Consider the following 21643-nt stretch of genomic DNA (forward strand, 5'->3'; position numbering starts at 1 on the left):
TCTCAATGCCTCAGTACCGGTAAATCAGATGACCCGTGGCGGTGGACAGAAGCCCTATATAACATTATAAACGAGGTTCACCGAACCTTCGCCTAGTTTTGTCTTAGAACTTGGATCCCTTCTTAAACAACATTACTTCATTTAAATTGACTTACTGAAATCAGTTGAGTTGTCCTTCTAGGTTTCTTGGATGTTGTGTTTACTCCCACAGTGGAGGTCTGGTCCGGATGGGTCCTCATCCTCTTTGGTGAGACGGGAATTTCCCTCTTAAGCTTTCTGAAGAATGCGCCACCAGTGTTCCCTCTTAGACCTTCACTGATGGATCATGTCAAATATCAAACTGTTTTGTGACCCCAGAATTGTTGTGGAATTTCATCACTAAGGACTCAAACTCAAAGTAAATGAATCAATCTTTATTATCACGGCGGAGAGGTTCACGAACTCAATACAAGCCTGATGAAACTCTGAAAGGGCCTTTCCCTTTTCAGTCCATTTATACTGCTACACGTGTCATATAAGCATGGTTGGTTCCTGCATGAGACTGACATCACACCAGTCTCCTTCTAGTTCCCAGAGCAATTTTCTGGGCGTACTGCCAAATTGCTTATCAGTGATAGACTCCTTTGAGTAGTCAATCCATCACTCGCTTGAACCCAAGGTTATAACAAAATAGCATTATGCTAAACATACGATCTGATACACACAGATAATTTCAATCACAAAGTGAATCTCAGCATTTTTAAAAGTACAATGAAGAAAAACTGTGTTATTTATCATAGTGATTAAGGAGTAACATTAAAACAGAGTAATTAATATGCCCCATCAACATTAGACAACTATACAGAAAAACTAAACATTGAGTCGTTAAATAAGTGAATCAAATTAATGATGAGAGAATAGTCAGATTAACTAATAATTGACACATCTGTGGTGGCGTAGCAGGAAGATTGGCATGCCATGAACCCAAGAGGTTGTCAGTTCAAATCCCAGTTGAGGACATGATGAACTATATTTACATTATAAATGAACATGCACAAATGACTCATATATATATATTATATATATATATTAAATATGTAAGTTAAAAGCACTATGTGTGTAACCAGTTGCACAGTCCTCTATTAGTTAAGATGCCAAATAATAATGTATTGTTGAATAAACATATGACAAAGTTGAGCAAACCCATCAATTTAAATTGACTGATATTTGCCACATTTTTATCAAGTTGGAGTTACGTTTGCGCCAACTATTTTTTAGTTAAGGTAACACTTGGACACTTGAAAGTTGAGTAAACTATTAATAGGTTGTGGAACCAGTTACTTCATAATAATGAGTAATTGGCTGTTTTTTGACAGTGTATATTAGCCCCCAAAGCTACAAGAATGTACTTTCATTCTAGGTTTAGGACATCATATTGAAGCTTATATGTATAGAACAATTTTTAAAGTATCTACTTTGATTTAGATACAAGCATCATGAAACCTCTAACACAAAAATGATGACCTCTTCCTAAATATTTGTCCAAATGATACATTTTGTGTATGGTTTCCTAGAAACAAGGGGTGGCTTAGCTGACCCTTGGGTTCAACTTACCCCACTCTCCTCTATGGATTTATTCCTTCGGTAGTATTTTGTTCTCCCTGCTTTAACCTATGCTTTGTCATTAACAAATGTCATGTCATGGGTCCACAGCTTCCTGTTTGTGATCGAGCACATGATGCCTCTGTGCATGGTGATCTCCTGGGTGTACTCTGTAGCCATGATGATCCAACACATTGTGGCTGAGAAGGAGCACCGGCTCAAAGAGGTGAGCTGCTTACATGTCTACCTGTGTTGGCTGTTGGCACTTTCAATTAGAAGACAGGCTCATAATAATGGCTGAAATGGAATTAATTGCACAGTATCAAACACATCAAACACACATGTTTAATACCGTTCCATTTACTCCATTCCAGACAATATTATGATCTGTTATCCCTTCACCAACCCCCACTGCTGTGTACACTAGGATCTCAGAGTCCTGTCCTGTGTCTGTCTGTCTGTGACAGTGGAGCAGCATCACTAATGCCATCTTCTCTCTGCCATCTCTTTGGCAACCTGTAGCAGGATGAAGTCGCTCATATTTACTACCTCTGTTCTGCCCCCTGTTGGAAAAATACTGATTTCAATCAAATAAAATTCTCAAACTTGAAATTTGTACGATATGTTTTTCTGAATATTTAGAATATTTACATACTTGTATTATTTTGTTTGAAATCACATTCTCATTCATATAAGTGCATGTAAAACTGTAAAAAAAAGATTAACCTCTTCTGGTAACCTGTGTATTCCCTGCCTGCCTGCAGGTGATGAAGATGATGGGCCTGAACAATGCGGTCCACTGGGTGGCCTGGTTCATCACTGGCTTCGTCCAGCTGTCCATCTCAGTGACCGCCCTGACGGCCATCTTGAAGTATGGCAGAGTGCTCCTCCACAGTGACATCCTCATCATCTGGCTCTTCCTCTCCATCTACGCCATCGCAACGATCATGTTCTGGTAATGATGACACTACTACTGCTCTGATGTTAGTCTAGTAAAAAGCATGAGTGGACGTACACCCAAAAAAGTAGGAGAGGCCTACGCTGAGCTAGGATTTCAGTACAGAGGGGGCGGGGCTCCGTCGAGGGGCCCTTCTTAACAAATCATTTCAATTATCTATAGCTGATATGGTCATAAACTCAAATTGGTCATCATCACATATTGAGCCAAGCAAGCCTGCATACAGAGATATAGTGCATCACTTTGCCTGACAATATTTTTTGCCTTATTCTAAAATGGATGAAATAAAATGTGTTCCTCATCAATCTACACACAATACTCCATAATAACGAAGCAAAAACGGGTTTAAAAAAACCCTGAAATACCTTATTTACCTAAGTATTCAGACCCTTTGAGATGAGACTTGAAATTGAGCTCAGTTGCGTCCTGTTTCCATTGATCATCCTTGAGATGCTTCTACAATTTGATTGGAGTCCACCAGTGGTAAATTCAATTGATTGGACATGATTTGGAAAGGCACACACCTGTCTACATAAGGTCTCACAGTTGACAATGTCAAATCAAAAGCCATTAGATCGAAGGAATTGTCTGTAGCGCTCCGAGACAGGATTGTGTCTAGGCACAGATCTGGGGTAGGGTACCAAAAAAGGTCTGCAGCATTGAAGGCCCCCAAGAACACAGTGGCCTCCATCATTCTTAAATGGACGAAGTTTGGAACCACCAAGACTCTTCCTAGAGCTGACTGCCCGGCCAAACTAAGCAATCAGGGGAGAAGTGCCTTGGTCAGGAAGGTAACCAATAACCAGATGGTCACTCTGACAGCGCTCCAGAGTTCCTCTGTGGAGATGGGAGAAACTTCCAGAAGGACAACCATTTCTGCAGCACTCCACCAATCAGTGGAATTTGTGAAGTTTTTTCCCTGCTGGAGCGAACCTGGTCAATTGTTAAGTTATTGTTAAGTGGAAAAGTCTAGGAGCAACAACAGCTAAGTGGTAGGCCACACAAGCTCACAGAATGGTACCACCGAGTGGTGAACAAATCAAATCAAATTGATTTATATAGCCCTTCGTACTTCAGCTGATATCTCAAAGTGCTGTACAGAAACCCAGCCTAAAACCCCAAACAGCAAGCAATGCAGATGTAGAAGCACGGTGGCTAGGAAAAACTCCCTAGAACGGCCAAAACCTAGGAAGAAACCTAGAGAGGAACCAGGCTATGTGGGGTGGCCAGTCCTCTTCTGGCTGTGCCGGGTGGTGATTATAACAGAACATGGCCAAGATGTTCAAATGTTCATAAATTACCAGCATGGTCGAATAATAATAAGGCAGAACAGTTGAAACTGGAGCAGCAGCACGGCCAGGTGGACTGGGGACAGGAAGGAGTCATCATGTCAGGTAGTCCTGGGGCATGGTCCTAAGGCTCAGGTCCTCCAAGAGAGAGAAAGAAAGAGAGAATTAGAGAGATCACATGTGGGGTGGCCAGTCCTCTTCTGGCAATGCCGGGTGGAGATTATAACAGAACATGGCCTAGATGTTCAAATGTTCATAAATGACCAGCATGGTCGAATAATAATAAGGCAGAACAGTTGAAACTGGAGCAGCAGCACGGCCAGGTGGACTGGGGCATGGTCCTAGGGCTCAGGTCCTCCGAGAGAGAGAAAGAAAGAGAGAAGGATGGAATTAGAGAACGCACACTTAGATTCACACAGGACACCGAATAGGACAGGAGAAGTACTCCAGATATAACAAACTGACCCTAGCCCCCCGACATATAAACTACTGCAGCATAAATACTGGAGGCTGAGACAGGAGGGGTCAGGAGACACTGTGGCCCCATCCGAGGACACCCCCGGACAGGGCCAAACAGGAAGGATATAACCCCACCCACTTTGCCAAAGCACAGCCCCCACACCACTAGTGAAGCGTGTAGCGAGTAAAAATAGTCTGTCCTCGGTTACAACACTCACTACCAAGTTCCAAACTGCCTCTGGAAGCAATGACAGCACAAAAACATTTTGTCGGGAGTTTCATGAAATGGGTTTCCATGGCCGAGCAGCCGCACACAAGCCTAAGATCACCATGCGCAATGCCAAGTGTCGGCTGGAGTGGTGTAAAGCTTGCCGCCATTAGTCTCTGAAGCAGTGGAAACACGTACTCTGGAGCGATGAATCACGCTTCACCATCTGGCAGTCCGACGGACGAAGCTGGGTTTGGCAGATGCCAGGATAACACTACCTGCTCCAATACATAGTGCCAACTGTAAAGTTCCGGCGCCGACAGAGATGGCCGCCTCGCTTCGCGTTCCTAGGAAACTATGCAGTTTTTAGTTTTTTTACATGTTATTTCTTACATTAGTACCCCAGGTCATCTTAGGTTTCATTACATACAGTCGAGTAGAACTACTGAATATAAGATCAGCGTCAACTCACCATCAGTACGACCAAGAATATGTTTTTCGCGACGCGGATCCTGTGTTCTGCCTTACAAACAGGACAACGGAGTGGATTCCATGCAGCGACCCAAAAAAACGACTCCGAAAAAGAGGGAAACGAGGCGGTCTTCTGGTCAGACTCCGGAGACGGGCACACCGTGCACCACTCCCTAGCATTCTTCTTGCCAATGTCCAGTCTCTTGACAACAAGGTTGATGAAATCCGTGCAAGAGTAGCATTCCAGAGGGACATCAGAGACTGCAACGTTCTTTGCTTCACGGAAACATGGCTCACTGGAGAGACGCTATCCGAGGCGGTGCAGCCAATGGGTTTCTCTACGCATCGCGCCGACAGAAACAAACATCTTTCTGGTAAGAAGAGGGGCGGGGGCGTATGCCTTATGGCTAACGTGACATGGTGTGATGAAAGAAACATACAGGAACTCAAATCCTTCTGTTCACCTGATTTAGAATTCCTCACAATCAAATGTAGACCGCATTATCTACCAAGAGAATTCTCTTCGATTATAATCACAGCCGTATATATCCCCCCCCAAGCAGACACATCGATGGCTCTGAACTAACTTTATTTAACTCTCTGCAAACTGGAAACGATTTATCCGGAGGCTGCATTCATTGTAGCTGGGGATTTTAACAAGGCTAATCTGAAAACAAGACTCCCTAAATTTTATCAGCATATCGATTGCGCAACCAGGGGTGGAAAGACCTTGGATCATTGTTACTCTAACTTCCGCGACGCATATAAGGCCCTGCCCCGCCCCCCTTTCGGAAAAGCTGACCACGACTCCATTTTGTTGATCCCTGCCTACAGACAGAAACTAAAACAAGAGGCTCCCACGCTGAGGTCTGTCCAACGCTGGTCCGACCAAGCTGACTCCACACTCCAAGACTGCTTCCATCACGTGGACTGGGACATGTTTCGTATTGCGTCAGATAACAATATTGACGAAATACGCTGATTCGGTGTGCGAGTTCATTAGAACGTGCGTTGAAGATGTCGTTCCCATAGCAACGATTAAAACATTCCCTAACCAGAAACCGTGGATTGATGGCAGCATTCGTGTGGAACTGAAAGCGCGAACCACTGCTTTTAATCAGGGCAAGGTGTCTGGTAACATGACCGAATACAAACAGTGCAGCTATTCCCTCCGCAAGGCTATCAAACAAGCTAAGCGTCAGGACAGAGACAAAGTAGAATCTCAATTCAACGGCTCAGACACAAGAGGCATGTGGCAGGGTCTACAGTCAATCACGGACTACAGGAAGAAATCCAGCCCAGTCACGGACCAGGATGTCTTGCTCCCAGGCAGACTAAATAACTTTTTTGCCCGCTTTGAGGACAATACAGTGCCACTGACACGGCCTGCAACGAAAACATGCGGTCTCTCCTTCACTGCAGCCGAGGTGAGTAAGACATTTAAACGTGTTAACCCTCGCAAGGCTGCAGGCCCAGACGGCATCCCCAGCCGCGCCCTCAGAGCATGCGCAGACCAGCTGGCCGGTGTGTTTACGGACATATTCAATCAATCCCTATACCAGTCTGCTGTTCCCACATGCTTCAAGAGGGCCACCATTGTTCCTGTTCCCAAGAAAGCTAAGGTAACTGAGCTAAACGACTACCGCCCCGTAGCTCTCACTTCCGTCATCATGAAGTGCTTAGAGAGACTAGTCAAGGACCATATCACCTCCACCCTACCTGACACCCTAGACCCACTCCAATTTGCTTACCGCCCAAATAGGTCCACAGACGATGCAATCTCAACCACACTGCACACTGCCCTAACCCATCTGGACAAGAGGAATACCTATGTGAGAATGCTGTTCATCGACTACAGCTCGGCATTCAACACCATAGTACCCTCCAAGCTCGTCATCAAGCTCGAGACCCTGGGTCTCGACCCCGCCCTGTGCAACTGGGTACTGGTACTGAAGCATTTCGCTACACTCGCATTAACATCTGCTAACCATGTGTATGTGACAAATAAAATTTGATTTGATTTGATTTGAAAGTTTGGTGGAGGAGGAATAATGGTCTGGGTCTGTTTTTCATGTCCCCTTACTTCCAGGGGAGATAAATCTTACCGATATAGCTTACAATGGCATTCTAAACGATTCTGTGCTTCCAACTTTGTGGCAACAGTTTGGGGAAGGCCCTTTTCTATTTCAGCATGAAAATGCCATGTGCACAATGTGAGGTCCATACAGAAATGGTTTGCTGAGATGGGTGTGGAAGAACTTGACCTGCCTCCACAGTGCCCTAACCTCAACCCCATTGAACACCTTTGGGAGGAATTGGAATGCCAACTGCGAGTCATGCCTAATCGCCCAACATCAGTGCCCGATCTCACTAATGCTCTTGTGCTGAATGGAAGCAAGTCCCTGCAGCAATGTTCCAACATCTAGTTGATTCTCTCATCTCTCTTTCTCTCTGTGACATCAGAGCAGCAGTGACTGCACACACATTGATGATGTTAGAGATCTAATGAATCATGAGTCACCCTGATATTTAGCGGCTGATTTGATAAAAGCGGTAACACTCAGTTTCACTTGTCAACCTTTGACTTCTATTTTGTGAGGAACGTGTTACTTCGAAATGCCATGTCCTTAATGTATCAAACAGACAGTGACTCAGCTAAAGGAGCTAGACATTCCAGGGAAATGTGTCTGATCTGAATATGGTTAGGTTGTCTTACAAATGGCACCCTATTGCCTTTATAGTGCACTACTTTTGACCATGGTCCCTTGGGCTCTGTTAAAAAGTATGACTTTATATAGGGAATAGGGTGGCATTTGGGACACACTCAATATGCTAATAGTATTTTACTCTGGTTTGTCTGTCTGTGTCCCGTCTATGTCAGTTTCCTGGTGTCAGTGATCTACTCCAAGGCCAAGCTGGCGTCTGCCTGTGGCGGGATAATCTACTTCCTAAGCTACGTCCCTTACATGTACGTGGCCATCAGGGAGGAGGTGGCCCATGACAAGATCACCGCCTTTGAAAAGTGCATTGCTGTAAGTCTTGGCCTCTGTTCTCTTGTCAGAAGCCCTCATACTTTATTCATTTTTTGTTAGTCACATACGGTGCCCATGTTAGGCCTGTGTCTGGACAAATTCAAAGAGAGAAACGGCCCTCCGGGCTCATGGCTAGATTGGCCTGCTTCCAGGTGTGTATAGGCGTATCAACATGTATGAGTAAAAGCTAAGAATGGTTCAAACAAAGCTTCAAGAGTCGTGAATTGACCAATTCAATGATATTCTCTCACCAGTCTGAATCAGTGAGTTCCGGAAAGATCTTCACACATGTCAATAGCTCTTAACACGTTGTCTGTTGTCTTTATTCTCATTCTCTCCTCTCTCTCCAGTCTCTGATGTCGACCACAGCGTTCGGCCTGGGCTCTAAGTACTTTGCCCTGTATGAGGTGTCAGGTGTTGGCATCCAGTGGCGCACCATCAACCAGTCACCTGTAGAGGGCGATGACTTTAACCTTGGTCTGTCCATGATGATGCTCATCATCGATGCCAGTGTGTATGGAGTTCTCACCTGGTACATAGAAGCTGTGCATCCAGGTAAACAACCAAGTCTTTGGCTGCTCACTTAAATGATTCACCTTTTATGTCCCTGTTTTGTCACTTGTGTTTATGGTAGTAATTGGTCTGAATCCCAAATGGAATCCTATAGCGAACAATAGTAATGGCGTCTTTTTGTAGGCACTGTTGTTTGTCCCACTTGAGCCACCATAGTAACAACATAGCCATAACACTTCCTCAAAATAGTCTGAATCAATCTAAGATAAATCAAGAAATGTGTATTGTATTTGGCTATTTTCTTAGTCGCACAATTTTACGTCTAGCTAAGATGTTTAGTGCAGTATTTCTCAAGTGAAAAAATGTGCATGAAATCTAGTACTGTAGTGCAGACAGTAGCTGCTACCTGGCTGTTGAATGACAGCAACTACCGTCCTTAGTTCCCACCCCTACTGTTGACCACAGACAAAGGGGCTTAGACTTCAGCTACTGAACTTCAACTTGCCCCAAGAAAACATCTTATGTGTGTGAACAACTGATAAAACCCTCCGAACACCAAAATTAACAAAAACGTCACAAATGTTTTTCATAATATTTGCGTGAACTGTTTTGACCGGGAAGCATGCGACAGGCTTAAAACCAAAATGAGTTAACTCTGGTTCGTTCAGCCATTCATATTAAGGAAAAAATTGGGTTTTGGGATAAAAACAAGGTCTGAGATTAACACAGGCTAAGGAGATTTATACACTTTGTTCTATGAGAAAGTCAGTTAACTTGACCTTAATGAATTATGAAGCCTTTGTGTTTTACATGCTTATTTTATTTCAAGTCAGTTAAGAATAAAATCTTATTTACAATGACGGTCTACACCGGCCAAACCCAGACAACACAGGCTTATTGTGCGCTGCCCTATGGGACTCCCAATCACGGCCGGTTGTGATACAGTCTGGAATGGAACCAGGGTCTGTAGTGACGCCTCTAACACTGAGATGCAGTACCTTAGACCGCTGCACCACTTGGGAGCCCATTTATGTTTTGAACATAAATGCTTCAAAATTAACAGAAAGTGACGTTAACCTTTATCAGCTATCTCATAGAATAAATTGTATAAGATCTCCTAAGCCTGTGTTTGCCACAGACCTTATTTTCAGTGTTTATCCCAAAACTCTACAAAAAAAACCTTTTTCCCATAGGCTTTGGCCTACGAGCCATGGCAGAGTTAAGGATCTCTATTCCTTATGGGTCCTGGTCAAAGAAGTGGTCTGCTGTGGTCTCTGTCCTCCAGGGATGTATGGGCTGCCCCGGCCGTGGTACTTCCCCCTGCAGAAGTCCTATTGGCTGGGCAGTGGGCGTGTGGAGACGTGGGAGTGGCCTTGGGGAGGAGCAGCCAGGCTGAGTGTCATGGAAGAGGACCAGGCATGTGCCATGGAACACCGGCGATCTGGTAAGCCAAGCTGCAGCCTGACCTCTGACAACTGGCGATGTGGTAAGCCAAGCTGCAGCCTGACCTCTGACAACCGGCGATGTGGTAAGCCAAGCTGCAGCCTGACCTCTGACAACCGGCGATGTGGTGTTTGTATTGAACTTTTAGGAACAAGAGTATATCTGTTTTAATCTTTTGTCACCTCTGTCAGTGGTTTACTGCATGGATCCACCAAAAATTATCAGTTTACAGGTGTGAATCTCAAATAGGTTCAGGTTCTGCGACTGTTATGTGACAATGCCCCTCTCTCTCTCTCTCTCTCTCTCTCTCTCTCTCTCTCTCTATCTCTCTCTCTCTCTCTCTCTCTCAATTCAAGGCCTTTATTGGTATGGGGAAACATATTTTAACATTTCCAAAACAAGTGAAATAGATAATAAGCTAAAGTTAAATAATCAATCAAAAGTGAACAGTAAACAGTACAGTTTCAAATGAATAGACACATTTCAAATGGCATATTATCTCTCTCTTTCTATCTCCCTCCAGAGGAGATGCGTGGTATGGAAGAGGAGCCCAGCCACCTGCCCCTGGTGGTGTGTATAGACAAGCTGACCAAGGTGTACAAGACGGGCAATAAACTGGCCCTCAACAAGCTGAGCCTCAACCTTCATGAGAACCAGGTGGTCTCCTTCCTGGGCCACAACGGAGCCGGCAAGACAACCACCATGTGAGAGAGATGAATGGGAATGTGCCCACGTGTGTTAGAGGGTCCCAGTCATTTCTGTTGTTGTGTTGTGTTTACGTGTGGATTCACAGAATGAGACAGAGAGGTTTGTGTTGTATGTTTTGGTAAGACTGTGTTTCAAGGGGTATTCTTCAACCACTATTTTTAAAAGATTTTCATGCAATGATGAATTATAAACAGGCCATACATAATGTTGGCTACAACATCACCATAACTTTCCCATAATCTTCCCATAACATTCACATAACATCCCCATAACGTCTACAAAATGGCCTTCAAATACATTGTAACATTTGTTTTCTGTGTCCATTTCTTCCCTCTAGAATGAACCCTATCAATAACTACCATTAGTTTTCTGCTACCGTCCCCAGGTCTATTCTGACAGGTCTGTTCCCGCCCACCTCGGGCTCAGCCACCATCTACGGCCATGACATCCGTACTGACATGGAGCGTATCAGGCAGAACCTGGGCATGTGTCCCCAGCACAACGTGCTCTTTGACAAGCTCAGTGTGGAGGAGCACCTGTGGTTCTACTCCAAACTCAAAGGCATGGCCGAGGAGGACATCCGCAAGGAGATGGACAAGTATGTCACATCCCATTTTTATGGTTTAACCAAATTAAAGACCCTAAGGTGTTAAATGATCAACATGGCATTAGATAGATTAGGATAAAAGCTTATATCTTCATATTGAAGGGTAGAAATGGTATATATAATTACAGCAAGGTCGAAATTGTGGTGTAGAATTTGGGGGGGATGAACAGTAGACGGGGGTCCAGGGGTCCTCCCCCGTAATTTTTGGAGACATTTTAAAACGCATTTCCTGCAATTATACATGACTTATTATGCCTCTTGATGGTTATTTTGAGGGGTATATGGAGGGGTATTTTGAAATATAAGTTGAAGAATAATTCATCACATCATTATTTCAAGGCAAATATTAAGAAGACACAAAAGATGAAGAGTTGTTTTATAATTGGAGTTCGCCTACCTTGTGCCCAGTCCACTTTTTTTTCTATAATAATTGAGTGTGAACATACCATGAACAAAGACTGATGCGTGTGTCATTGAATGTTGATCCCGAGTCTGTCTCCCGACCGTATTCTGTCAGCTTCCACTCTGTCATTCTGAAGGTCTTTCTTCTAATGACAGAAGCACAGATGATGTAATACCGTTTTGGTGCGTTCGTTTTACCCTGCCAAAGGTGGCCAATCAAATTTCATTGGGGTCTTGTGCCAACACCCCCTCGTACCACCCCTGACATACATTAGTGGGGGAGGGGCTTGAATAGACGGTGCAGCTGAGCAGGGGAGATGCATTTGGGGCCCCGTAGCACCTACCTTCAGCTAACTTCCTGCATTTCAACACATTTTGCCATGGGGCAGAGAGAAAATATTCAGTTTTATAATGCTATTCCACACATTTTGTAATGAGACTGAGAGAAATTTGCCATGGGTAAGTAAGAACAATGTGCATTTTCATAGCTCAATAAATGCTATTCTTCACATTTTGCCATGAGGATGAAAGAACATGTTGCAGTTTTAAAGCAAATTTCTTGCAAATTTGACAAATGTTGGTATTGCTTATGACATGTTCGTATGCTATCTGGGGAGCCACTGACCTCCAGGGTGCCCTCCCACCCTGCCATCCCCCATGGTAATTTCGCCTATGAATTACAGGAGCCAGCAGTGATAACTAATCATACCTATCCATATCTCAAAATAATGTAAATTACAAGGTGCTATGTGTGTGTTGTCAGGATGATCGAGGATCTGGAGCTGAATAATAAACGGCACAGCCTGGTCCAGACTCTGTCTGGAGGAATGAAACGGAAACTGTCTGTAGCCATAGCGTTTGTGGGCGGCTCCCGGGCAGTCATCCTGGATGAGCCCACGGCAGGTGTCGACCCTTACGCACGCAGAGCCATCTGGGACCTCATCCTCAAGTACAAACAGGGTGAGACATGGGTCAACCTCACACATTAACCCTAACCCACTAGCACTCACAACAGACACTAGCACTCAAAACAGGATGAGACATGGGTCAACCTCACACACTACAGTGCACTACTTTTGACCTAGTGTAACCCTGTCCCCTATACAGTGCTCTACTTTAGACCTAGTGAAACCCTGTCCCCTATACAGTGCTCTACTTTAGACCTAGTGTCATCCTGTCCCCTATACAGTGCTCTACTTTAGACCTAGTGAAACCCTGTCTACTATACAGTGCTCTACTTTAGACCTAGTGAAACCCTGTCCCCTATAGAGTGCTCTACGTTAGACCTAGTGAAACTCTGTTTCCTATAGAGCGCTCTACTTTTGACCTAGTGTAACCCTGTCCCCTATACAGTGCTCTACCTTTGACCTAGTGAAACCCTGTTCCCTATAGAGTGCACTACTTTTGATCTAGTGTCACCCTGTCCCCTATACAGTGCTCTACTTTTGACCTCGTGTCACCCTGTCCCCTATACAGTGCTCTACTTTATACCTCGTGTCACCCTGTCCCCTATACAGTGCTCTACTTTTGACCTCGTGTCACCCTGTCCCCTATACAGTGCTCTACTTTTGACCTAGTGAAACCCTGTTCCCTATAGAGTGCACTACTACCATAAGGTCCTGTCAAATCTTCTCACACTAACACACAAAATGATGCATTGACACATTTTGATGTATATTGAAAGTACATTTTTTGAACTGTGTTTCAAGGCCGCACCATCCTGCTGTCCACCCACCACATGGATGAGGCTGACCTGTTAGGAGACCGCATAGCCATCATCTCCCATGGGAAACTCAAGTGCTGCGGCTCCCCACTCTTTCTCAAGAGCACCTACGGAGATGGCTACAAACTCACCCTGGTCAAGAAACAGAGTGAGAGCGGCGGTGGGTCTTTCTTTCCTTGTGTGTGTGTGTGTGTGTGTGTGTGTGTGTGTGTCTTTTGTATTTTCTCACCAGCTGTCAGACGTATTCACTTTCTCTATCCAAGTCTTTTTACATTTAGGGGAGAGTGGGGTAACTTGAGCAGTTAGTTTTTAACATTAGGCATCACTCCGCCAAGGGAAATATAAACTATAAAGCAAAAAAAGAAACTGCTCTGGGGGGGGGGATGTCCGGGAATCTGCACCCCCCGATCCAACAGGTCCCAGACGTGGGGGGGGATGTCCGGGAATCTGCACCCCCCGATCCAACAGGTCCCAGACGTGGGGGGGGGATGTCCGGGAATCTGCACCCCCCGATCCAACAGGTCCCAGACGTGGGGGGGGGATTGTCCGGGAATCTGCACCCCCCGATCCAACAGGTCCCAGACGTGGGGGAGGGATGTCCGGGAATCTGCACCCCCCGATCCAACAGGTCCCAGACGTGGGGGAGGGATGTCCGGGAATCTGCACCCCCCGATCCAACAGGTCCCAGACGTGGGGGAGGTATGTCCGGGAATCTGCACCCCCCGATCCAACAGGTCCCAGACGTGGGGGGGGGGATGTCCGGGAATCTGCACCCTCCGATCCAACAGGTCCCAGACGTGGGGGGGGGATGTCCGGGAATCTGCACCCCCCGATCCAACAGGTCCCAGACGTGGGGGGGGGGTGTCCGGGAATCTGCACCCTCCGATCCAACAGGTCCCAGACGTGGGGGGGGATGTCCGGGAATCTGCACCCTCCGATCCAACAGGTCCCAGACGTGGGGGGGGGATGTCCGGGAATCTGCACCCCCCGATCCAACAGGTCCCAGACGTGGGGGGGGGATGTCCAGGAATCTGCACCCCCCGATCCAACAGGTCCCAGACGTGGGGGGGGGATGTCCGGGAATCTGCACCCCCCGATCCAACAGGTCCCAGACGTGGGGGAGGGATGTCCGGGAATCTGCACCCCCCGATCCAACAGGTCCCAGACGTGGGGGAGGGATGTCCGGGAATCTGCACCCCCCGATCCAACAGGTCCCAGACGTGGGGGGGGGGGATGTCCGGGAATCTGCACCCTCCGATCCAACAGGTCCCAGACGTGGGGGGGGGATGTCCGGGAATCTGCACCCCCCGATCCAACAGGTCCCAGACGTGGGGGGGGGGGATGTCCGGGAATCTGCACCCTCCGATCCAACAGGTCCCAGACGTGGGGGGGGATGTCCGGGAATCTGCACCCTCCGATCCAACAGGTCCCAGACGTGGGGGGGGGATGTCCGGGAATCTGCACCCCCCGATCCAACAGGTCCCAGACGTGGGGGAGGGATGTCCGGGAATCTGCACCCCCCGATCCAACAGGTCCCAGACGTGGGGGGGGGATGTCCGGGAATCTGCACCCCCCGATCCAACAGGTCCCAGACGTGGGGGAGGGATGTCCGGGAATCTGCACCCCCCGATCCAACAGGTCCCAGACGTGGGGGGGGGATGTCCGGGAATCTGCACCCCCCGATCCAACAGGTCCCAGACGTGGGGGGGGGGATGTCCGGGAATCTGCACCCCCCGATCCAACAGGTCCCAGACGTGGGGGGGGATGTCCGGGAATCTGCACCCCCCGATCCAACAGGTCCCAGACGTGGGGGGGGGATGTCCGGGAATCTGCACCCCCCGATCCAACAGGTCCCAGACGTGGGGGGGGGATGTCCGGGAATCTGCACCTCCCGATCCAACAGGTCCCAGACGTGGGGGGGGGATGTCCGGGAATCTGCACCCCCCGATCCAACAGGTCCCAGACGTGGGGGGGGGATTGTCCGGGAATCTGCACCCCCCGATCCAACAGGTCCCAGACGTGGGGGGGGGATGTCCGGGAATCTGCACCCCCCGATCCAACAGGTCCCAGACGTGGGGGGGGATGTCCGGGAATCTGCACCCTCCGATCCAACAGGTCCCAGACGTGGGGGGGGGATTGTCCGGGAATCTGCACCCCCCGATCCAACAGGTCCCAGACGTGGGGGGGGATGTCCGGGAATCTGCACCCCCCGATCCAACAGGTCCCAGACGTGGGGGGGGGATGTCCGGGAATCTGCACCCTCCGATCCAACAGGTCCCAGATGTGGGGGGGGGATTGTCCGGGAATCTGCACCCCCCGATCCAACAGGTCCCAGACTTGCTCAATGGGATTGAGATCTGGGCTCTTCGCTGACCATGGCAGAACACTGACATTCCTGTCTTGCAGGAAATCACACACAGAACGAGCAGTATGGCTGGTGGCATTGTCATGCTGGAGGGTCATGTCAGGATGAGCCTGCAGGAAGGGTACCACATGAGAGTGGAGGATATCTTCCCTGTAATGCACAGCGTTGAGATTGCCTGCAATGACAACAAGCTCAGTCCGATAATGCTGTGACACACCGCCCCCAGACCATGACGGACCCTCCACATCCAAATCGATCCCGCTCCAGAGTACAGGCCTCGTGTGTAACGCTCATTCCTTCGACGATAAACGCAAATCCGCATGCCCCATGGCCAATGACTCAACTTACTCTAATGCAAACATTTTGACTATATTACCCCACAGAGCTACAAGAATGCACTTTTATGCTATGTTTAGGACCTCATATTGGAGCTTATTGAGACCCCAACTTATGTATAGAATAATTTAAAAAGTATCTACTTTGGTTTAGATACAAGCATTATGAAACCTCTAACACAATAACTTATTTTTACTTAGTGAAAATCAATTTTTTGGACCTAACTTTACTTACCACTTTTTCCAAGTGGTTTCTTCCATGAAATGATGACCACATTTTTTTTTGTGTGTGTATGGTTTCCTAGAAACAAGGGTGGTTCAACTTACCCTGTCGGCTCAACTTACCCCACTCTCCCATATTGCTTGTTCATATTTTGCCTCTAAAGTCTCTCTGCCCTCTACTTTTCCTGCTGCCTCCTTATTCTCCTTGTCCTCCCTCCATCCATAATGCTGTGTGTTTTATTCTCCTTGTCCTCCCTCCATCCATAATGCTGTGTGTTTTATTCTCCTTGTCCTCCCTCCATCCATAATGCTGTGTGTTTTATTCTCCTTGTCCTCCCTCCATCCATAATGCTGTGTGTTTTATTCTCCTTGTCCTCCCTCCATCCATAATGCTGTGTGTTTTATTCTCCTTGTCCTCCCTCCATCCATAATGCTGTGTGTTTTATTCTCCTTGTCCTCCCTCCATCCATAATGCTGTGTGTTTTATTCTCCTTATCCTCCCTCCATCCATAATGCTGTGTATTTGTGCCTCCAGACCAGGTCACCCAGCCTCCATTCTTCCTGTCTCCCTGCTCCTCCTCCTCCCTGTCTCCCTCCTCCTCCCTGTCCCCCTCCTCCCTGTCTCCCTGCTCGGAGGCCCGGGTCACCAAGTTCATCCGTCAGTTCGTGGGGTCCTGTCTGCTGGTGTCTGACTCCAACACTGAGCTGTCCTATGTGCTGCCTTCGGAGGCTGTCAAGAAGGGCTGCTTCGAGAGGCTCTTTCAGGTAGACACTTCGACAGACACAAACACAGACCTAGAGATGAAGGCACAAAGTCAAATAGAGAGAGACAAACAGGCAGGTACTCACTCAGACACAGAAAGACAGGGTTCCAAATGGCACCCTATTCCCTTTATAGTGCACTACTTTCATCCACAGCCCATATTCCCTATTCCCAGGAGTTAGAGCAGAGTCTGGACCTCCTGGCTCTGACCAGCTTCGGGGTGATGGACACGACTCTGGAGGAGGTCTTCCTCAAGGTGTCAGAGGAGGACCAGTCCCTGGAGAACAGTGATGCTGGTGAGTACATTTAAAATGGCTGCCAATCCAATCCACTCATTATGGTATCATTGACTTGAATAGGGATTCCCATTCTAGTGATTCTATGAGACCAAATCCCAGTGTGTCTGTCTGCGGCTACACAGATCAATAAAGTTGTTTATAGAAGGGCTTCAGTACATTAATTACATGAATTTCCTTTCTGCTGAGCATGCAGTGCAGTGTCTGAGTTGCCGGAAGTTAAATGCTGATATAGACTTTTCACACATTATCTACACTACATGACCAGAAGTATGTCGACACTTGCTCGTCCAACATCTCATTCCAAAATCATGGGCATTAATACGGACCTGGTCCGCCCTTTGCTGCTATAACAGCCTCCACTTTTCTGGGAAGGCTTTCCACTAGATGTTGGAACATTGCTACGGGGACCTTCTTCCATTCAGCCACAAGTGCATTAGTGAGGTTGGGCACTGATTTTGGATGATTAGGCCTGGCTCGCAGTCAATATTCCAATTCATCCCAAAGGTGTTTGATTGGGTTGAGGTCAGGGCTCTGTGCAGACCAGTCAAGTTCTTCCACACTGACCTCGACAAACCATTTCTGTATGAACCTCGCTTTGTGCATGGGGGAATTGCCATGCTGAAACAGAAAAGTGCCTTCCCCAAACTTGTTGGAAACACAGAATCGGCTAGAATGTATGTATGCTATAGCATTAAGATTTGCCTACACTGGAACTAAGCGGCCTAGCCCGAACCATGAAAAACAGCCCCAAATCATTATAGCTCCTCCGCCAAACTTTACAGTTGGCAATATGCATTGGGGCAGGTAGCGTTCTCCAGGCATCCGCCAGATGGCGAAGCGCGATTAATCACTCCAGAGAACACGTTTCCATTGCTCCATGGAAACCCATTTCATGAAGCTCCTGACAAACAGTTCTTGTTCTGATGTTGCTTTCAGAGGCAGTTTGAAACTTGGTAGTGTTGCAACTGAGGACAGATGATATTTATGAGATACGCGCTTCACTTTCATTTTGTGTGACCTACAACTTCACTTCTGAGCTGTTGTTGCTCCTAGACGTTTCCACTTCACAATAAGAGCACTTACAGTTGACCGGGGCAGCTCTAGCATGGCAGAAATTTGACAAACTGACTAGTTGGAAAGTGGTGTCTAATGATGGTACAGTTGAAGCCGTAAGTTTACATATACCTTAGCTAAATACATTTAAACTCAGTTTTTCACAATTCCTGACATTTAATCCCAGTAAAAATTCCCTGTTTTAGATCAGTTAGGATCACCACTTTATTTTAAGAACGTGAAATGTCAGAATAATGGTAGAGAGAATGATTTATTTCAGCTTTTATTTCTTTCATCACATTCCCAGTGGGTCAGAAGTTTACATACACTCAATTAGTATTTGGTAGCATTGCCTTTAAATGGTTAAACTTGGGTACCCTTCCACAAGCTTCCCACAATAAGTTGGGTGAATTTTAGCCCATTCCTCCTGACAGAGCTGGTGTAACTGAGTCAGGTTTGTAAGCCTCCTTGCTCGCACACACTTTTTCAGTTCTGCCCACAAATTGTTTATAGGATTGAGATCAGGGCTTTGTGATGGCCACTCCAATACCTTGACTTTGTTGTTTTTATGCCATTTTACCACAACTTTGAAAGTATGCTTGTCCATTGTCCATTTGGAAGACCCATTTGCGACAAAGCTGTAACTTCCTGACTGATGTCTTGAGATGTTGCTTCAAAATATCCACATCATTTTCATACCTCATGATGCCATCTATTTTGTGAAGTGCACCAGTCCCTCCTGCAGCAAAGCACCCCCACAACATGAGTGCTTCACGGATGGGATGATGTTCTTCGGCTTGCAAGCCTCCCCCTTTTTCCTCCAAACATTATGATGGTCATTTGTTTCATCAGACCAGAGGACATTTCTCCAAAAAGTACTATCTTTGTCCCCATGTGCAGTTACAACCCGTAGTCTGGCTTTTTTATGGCGTTTTTGTAGCAGTGGCTTCTTCCTTGCTGAGCGGCCTTTCAGGTTATGTCGATATAGGACTTGCTTTACTGTGGATATAGATACTTTTGTACCTGTTTCCTCCAGCATCTTCACAAGGTCCTTTGCTGTTGTTCTGGGATTGATTTGCACTTTTCGCACCAAAGTACGTTCATCTCTAGGAAACAGAACGCGTCTCCTTCCTGAGCGGTATGACGGCTGCGGGGTCCCATGGTGTATATCCTTGCGTACTATTGTTTGTACAGATGAACGTGGTAACTTCGGGCGTTTGGAAATTGCTCCCAAGGATGAACCAGACTTGTGGAGGTCTATCATTTTTTTCTGAGGTTTTGGCTGACTTGTTTTGATTTTCCCATGATGTCAAGCAAAGAGCCACTGAGTATGAAGGTAGGCCTTGAAATACATTCCCAGGTACACCTCCAATTGACTCAAATTATGTCAGTTAGATAATCAGAAGCTTCTAAAGCCATGGCATCATTTTTGGGAATTTGATGTTTAAAGGCACAGTCAACTTAGTGTATGTAAACTTCTGACCCACTGGAATTGTGATACAGTGAATTATAAGTGAAATAATCAGTCTGCAAACAATTGTTGGAAAAATTACTTGTGTCGTGCACAACGGAGATGTCCTAACCGACTTGCCAAAACTATAGTTTGTTATCAAGAAAATTGTGGAGTGGTTGAAAAATGAGTTTTAATGACTCCAACCTAAGTGTATGTAAACTTCTGACTTCAACTGTACTTTGAAAGTCACTGAGCTCTTCAGTTAGGCAATGCTACTGTCATGGAGATTGCATGGCATGGCTGTGTGCTCGATTTTATACACCTGTCAGCAACGGATGGGGCTGAAATAGCCAAATCCACTATTTTGAAGCGGTGTCCACATACTTTTGTATCTATAGTGTATTTAGTCTTTAGTGTTGGTGTTGCAACTCTCTTTAAATGTTAATCATGATCGCTCTCTCCTCCCAGACATGAAGGATTCCCCGGGCGGTAGCTCAGTGGGGAAGCCTGCTGCTGCGGTGGTGGGTCTGGGGGCCCCTGGGCCGCAGGTAGGGATGAGTTCAACACTACTTTTTTCAGAATCAATTACTTGATGGTTGCAAAACAGACAAATGTTAATATACTTTAATTCAGATCTCTAGAGATCCAGAATATCAGAAATTAGTTTTTTTATAATATTTAAAATTCCAACATTTTCTAATTGACACCCTTGAATGACTAATTAATTAATTGATTTGTCTAACTTACCCATCCCTCATCCCTTCGATAGACTTGTGTCCTGTCCAGGGGGTGTACTTGTACATCAAGCTGCCTCACGCTACAGAAACATGAAATAGGCTCCTGCTCTATTGGCCGTTCTGGTTCAGAATGTTTATTTATTTTACTTTACCCCTATCTGCAGGGTGATGGCCGGGGGCTCCTGCTCTATTGGTCGTTCTGGTTCAGAATGTTTATTTATTTGACTTTATCCCTATCTGCAGGGTGATGGCCCAGGGCCGGGGTCTCCTGCTCTATTGGTCGTTCTGGTTCTGAATGTTTATTTATTTGACTTTATCCCTATCTGCAGGGTGATGGCCCGGGGCTCCTGCTCTATAGGTCATTCTGGTTCAGAATGTTTATTTATTTGACTTTATTCCTATCTGCAGGGTGATGGCCCGGGACTCCTGCTCTATTGGTCGTTCTGGTTCAGAATGTTTATTTATTTGACTTTATCCCTATCCGCAGGGTGATGGCCCGGGGCTCCTGCTCTATTGGTCGTTCTGGTTCAGAATGTTTATTTATTTGACTTTATCCCTATCCGCAGGGTGATGGCCCGGGGCTCCTGCTCTATTGGTCGTTCTGGTTCAGAATGTTTATTTGTTTGACTTTATCCCTATCTGCAGGGTGATGGCCCGGGGCCCGGGGGTCCTGCAGGAGGCAGCAGCAGTGTGCTGAGACCAGGGGTAGAGCTCAGTAACCTGCTAAACTGCTCCAGGCTCAGCCAGAGTCAGTCGTCCCTGCGCTCATCCTCCTCCCTGGGGTCCGTGCGGGGGGACGAGGGGGGGCTCTACACAGACTTCTATGGAGACTACTGCCCCCTCTTCGACAACGGACAAGACCCTGACTCTACCAGCCTGACGGGTAAGAGAGGATCGATCCCAGCCCTCATAATCCCTTAGACTGAGTAGCGTACCACTGTTATGTCATACGATAGACTGAATAAGATAGAGAGGGTGTAACTCAGTGAAAAACATTATTACCTTCATTATATTTAACCAGA

The 21643-nt window shown here is 46.6% G+C and overlaps 1 protein-coding gene across 3 annotated transcripts in view; it reads left to right on the forward strand.

Annotated features, from left to right (window-relative positions):
- LOC109896167 (ATP-binding cassette sub-family A member 2) overlaps positions 1 to 21643 on the forward strand; it is a 131307-nt gene that overhangs the window by 89104 nt on the left and 20560 nt on the right. For all 3 annotated transcript variants that reach the window (XM_031829710.1, XM_031829712.1, XM_031829711.1), the window contains 13 exons: positions 1693 to 1807; positions 2346 to 2536; positions 7848 to 7998; positions 8349 to 8553; positions 9797 to 9955; positions 10478 to 10658; positions 11048 to 11260; positions 12435 to 12631; positions 13381 to 13554; positions 16852 to 17081; positions 17255 to 17375; positions 20353 to 20432; positions 21267 to 21504. In XM_031829710.1, the coding sequence (XP_031685570.1) occupies positions 1693 to 1807; positions 2346 to 2536; positions 7848 to 7998; positions 8349 to 8553; positions 9797 to 9955; positions 10478 to 10658; positions 11048 to 11260; positions 12435 to 12631; positions 13381 to 13554; positions 16852 to 17081; positions 17255 to 17375; positions 20353 to 20432; positions 21267 to 21504 (2255 nt within the window). The remainder of the gene's footprint in view (positions 1 to 1692; positions 1808 to 2345; positions 2537 to 7847; positions 7999 to 8348; positions 8554 to 9796; positions 9956 to 10477; positions 10659 to 11047; positions 11261 to 12434; positions 12632 to 13380; positions 13555 to 16851; positions 17082 to 17254; positions 17376 to 20352; positions 20433 to 21266; positions 21505 to 21643) is intronic.

The sequence above is a fragment of the Oncorhynchus kisutch genome, linkage group LG8, assembly GCF_002021735.2.
Source record: "Oncorhynchus kisutch isolate 150728-3 linkage group LG8, Okis_V2, whole genome shotgun sequence".
Taxonomy (NCBI): domain Eukaryota; kingdom Metazoa; phylum Chordata; class Actinopteri; order Salmoniformes; family Salmonidae; genus Oncorhynchus; species Oncorhynchus kisutch.